Source organism: Tarenaya hassleriana, unplaced genomic scaffold (assembly GCF_000463585.1).
Source record: "Tarenaya hassleriana unplaced genomic scaffold, ASM46358v1 Cleome17, whole genome shotgun sequence".
Lineage (NCBI taxonomy): Eukaryota > Viridiplantae > Streptophyta > Magnoliopsida > Brassicales > Cleomaceae > Tarenaya > Tarenaya hassleriana.
The window spans coordinates 352,415-356,059 of record NW_010965122.1 but is presented as its reverse complement, the minus strand read 5'-3'; the positions used below and the strand labels follow the sequence as shown (position 1 = coordinate 356,059).

The 3,645-nt window shown below is 37.0% G+C and overlaps 1 protein-coding gene across 1 annotated transcript in view; it reads left to right on the top strand.

Moving 5' to 3' along the window:
• The window catches only part of LOC104810146 (protein DETOXIFICATION 43), a 3,821-nt gene extending 3,492 nt beyond the window's left edge, over nucleotides 1–329 (top strand). The window contains 1 exon segment of the mRNA XM_019202162.1: nucleotides 156–329. Coding sequence (XP_019057707.1) covers nucleotides 156–213 — 58 coding nt within the window. The 3' untranslated portion in view covers nucleotides 214–329.
• Nucleotides 330–3,645: the final 3,316 nt, after the last annotated feature.

Sequence of the window (3,645 nt, the reverse complement as noted above, 5' to 3'; positions counted from 1 at the left end):
TTCACCTGGCCCTTGGAGCCATTGCTGGAATTGCAAGGTACACTTTTTTTTTTTTTTATTATAAAAAACTATTATATATATATATATATATATACACGATGATGATGATGATGATGATGATGATGATGATGATGATGATGATGATGATGATGCAGGATGGGAACGGGGACGGGACCATGGAAGTTCATGCGAAGCCAATCTTTTATCTTATAGAAAATTATTTGATCGGAATACATATAGATGTCATTTATATACAGATTTACATACTCTTGTCGTTATTGTGATCTTTCATTTTTGTTTTTAGTTTTGATTTTTGTTTGGTGTGCATATTGTAATGTTGTTTCCTCTGCAAACACACAGCTTATATATCAGTTTATTATATATTTATCTGATTTTATTGTCACACTTAATATCTTTACGTATATGAAACATGCGTACACACACGGGTGTAAAACCGGCCGGCTCTGCTCGGCCCGATCCATCCCGTTCCGATCTCATAATTTTTTAGTCCAATCCAGTTCGATCAGTTTTTTTGGCAAGTCAAAAACCATTTGGCTCAACCCGTCTCACCTGAAATCACGATCAAATGAGTCAAATAAATAACTAAAAAAATATAATTTAAATACTAAAAACTATTATAAATACAATAAAATTTAATAAAATAAGTCAAATACCTATTAAAACTATAATTGTAATATAAAAAAGTATTAAAATATTAAAACTTAAACAAAAAATATTTTTTTCTATTTCGCCGAGCTAGTTCGCCAAAAATCTGGCTCGTGACTAGGTGACTCATTGGACCCAAATCTATTTTACATTCTACTGACACTAGTGAAGTATATATATGTATTCTTCTTCTTATTATGATTCGATATTCTAAAATTATAAACTAATTAATTTGTATCAATTTGAATAGCATAACAATATATCAATTTTTAAAATTTATAAGTTGTGAAGATTTGAAATTATAAAGGATTGGTATACAAATTTTAACTGCTCTCTTTTAAATTCCATTTTTCGGGTTGACTAAATGAAAATAATTTGGTATTTACGGATATTTGTCATGCGAATGATATCTAATCGACACATCAATTTTAGATCAAATATTTTTTTTAAAAAGTAACACATTCTCTTTCCGAGAAAAACAAACCATAAATCTGCGAAAGGTTACCGTATACCAAAATCTCCGAGACGACGACCTCATTTTCGGACATGTTTTATTTATCAATTATTATGCAATGATAAGTCAAAAATATTTTCTTACCAAAAAAGAGTCATAAATATTTTATTATGTTTATATTTGATCAGATAAGATATTGATGAAATTTTTTGAAAATCCATTAGTATTTATTTTCAATCTGTTATAATTTTATACGATTATGGTTGGACTTCAAATTTTAACATTATCATATTAATATCGGAAAAACAATAATAATAATAATGATGATGATGATGATGATGATGATGATGATGATAATAATGGAAAACGAATGGAGAAAGTGAAGATAGGTTTTCTGGTGACTATTTTTTTTACAACACACTACACGTGGGACAAGCCAAAGTTAACATCTACACAGCAAGCGAACAAATATAAAATACACACAATATTATCATAGTGATACAAACAAATTCGTATACATACATGTATGTGATATATATATATAGGCATTGAAACATTTTTAAATTAAAAAAAAAAATCTCTAGGAGACCTTTACTCTCTCCGTCAACAGTTGATCCCACATTCCTGAACGTCCGGGCCGGTGACTCGGGTCGTGAACGGATCGATCCGAACCCAAAGGAGCGAAAAGATCGAAGCAAGAAGGATCGACCAGACAACAACAATGGTCGGAGTTCTGTTCTGTCTCCCCATCAAACCCTTTAGGAACGGGTAGAGATGGACGATGACCCAGAAGGCGAAGAAGAGCTTCCCGAAAAGCGGACCCCACGACTGGCACCCGCTGTTAATGGCGTACGAGATCCCCGCGACCACCCCGACGATGTTTATGATGAGAAGCGTCGTGGGCGGGATGAGGAGAGTCGTCCACTTGAACATGTAAAGCTCGGCGAAATCCCCGTCCTCGTCGGATGCCTTTGACGTGACGGTGAAGTTCGTGTCTATTCCCGCAAGGACTTTGAGTAGACCTTGGAAGACGGCGAAGATATGGGCCGAGACGCCGCCGATGACCCAGAACTGCTCGTTTCTCCACCACTCGTCGATCCCTACTCCGCTCCACCGCATCTCGAGAATACCCGTGGCGAAGATGGACAAGAAGAGGGACAGGAACCATATGCTCGCCAGATTGCTTATCTGCATCAATGAGAAAGCGCCAAGAGAAGGTATTATATTGGGTATTATATGTTACTATTTTTCCTATTTGGTTTGGCTTTATGTATTTCTTTAGGATAGATTTTAGTGAAAAGGAACTATGTTGTCAAAGGAAACTACATTATCTATTTAAATTCGTTCGATCATCAACAATATACAACGGATTATTACGCAAATTTTGTCATAGTATCAGTTACATTTTTATGGGTTTGAAATTCTATTAGCTTTTGCGAAAGATCGTGGCGAAGATATGGATCATCATCATCATATCTTGGCCTAATGATACTACGAATCAGATTTCGGTTGAATAACTATGATATCGTTATAATATCATGTCCCGAAATGAAGGTATTATCATCACATCTTGTCCTAATGATTCTATGAATCAGATTTCGGTTGAATATATACGATATCGTTATAATATCGTGTCACATCTTGGCCTAATCATACTACGAATCAGATTTCGGTTGAATATATATCGTTATAGTATTGTGACCCGAAACGGAACTAGCAAATGAAGAATTCCACGAATGATTTCGGGAGAGAGGGAGAGAGAGCAAAACCTGTGGGATGATGAACTTGTTGGTGAAGAGACAGACGGCAGAGAGAGTACAGTACATGAGGAGAGGAACGGAGGTGATCGGATAAATCGTGGTGTTAATATAAGCAAATCTCTCGAGCCATTTCAGGCGACCGCCATATCCGTACCAAATCGGGCAATGTCGGCTGAAAAGGATTTCGACGGAACCAAGAGCCCACCGAAGAACTTGGTTCAGACAATCCGACAGATTGATCGGAGCAGATCCTTTGAAAGCCGGACGCTTTGGCATACAGTATATAGACCGCCAACCCCGAGCATGCATTTTGAATCCGGTAAGGATGTCTTCCGTAACCGAACCGTAAATCCATCCAATCTGTGACCAGAGAAATAAATGTAAACGTACTCTAAAGAACAGTCGCAAAGAGGAAGCCTTAAACAGGGTGAAATAAGAAATTACCTCATTTCCCCACTCGGTTTTGTCCTCGTACCCGCAACTAATGACATGAATAGCCTCTTTAAGAAGCGTTTTGGGAGTTGCGGATTGCGGGACACCGCCATTCTCCATAAGGGTTGATGCCACAAAGACGGCAGACTGTCCAAACCGCTTCTCCAGGTTCATTTGTGACATTAACACCGACTTCTCATCATCAAAGCCAGCCCCTAGTTTATACAAAATGATGATTACATCAAACAGAAACGTGGATATAGTCTTAAAATCCGAAACACTTTTGGATTGTTCCGTGATGCATATGCAAGAGGAGAAAGAGAAATATCAGAC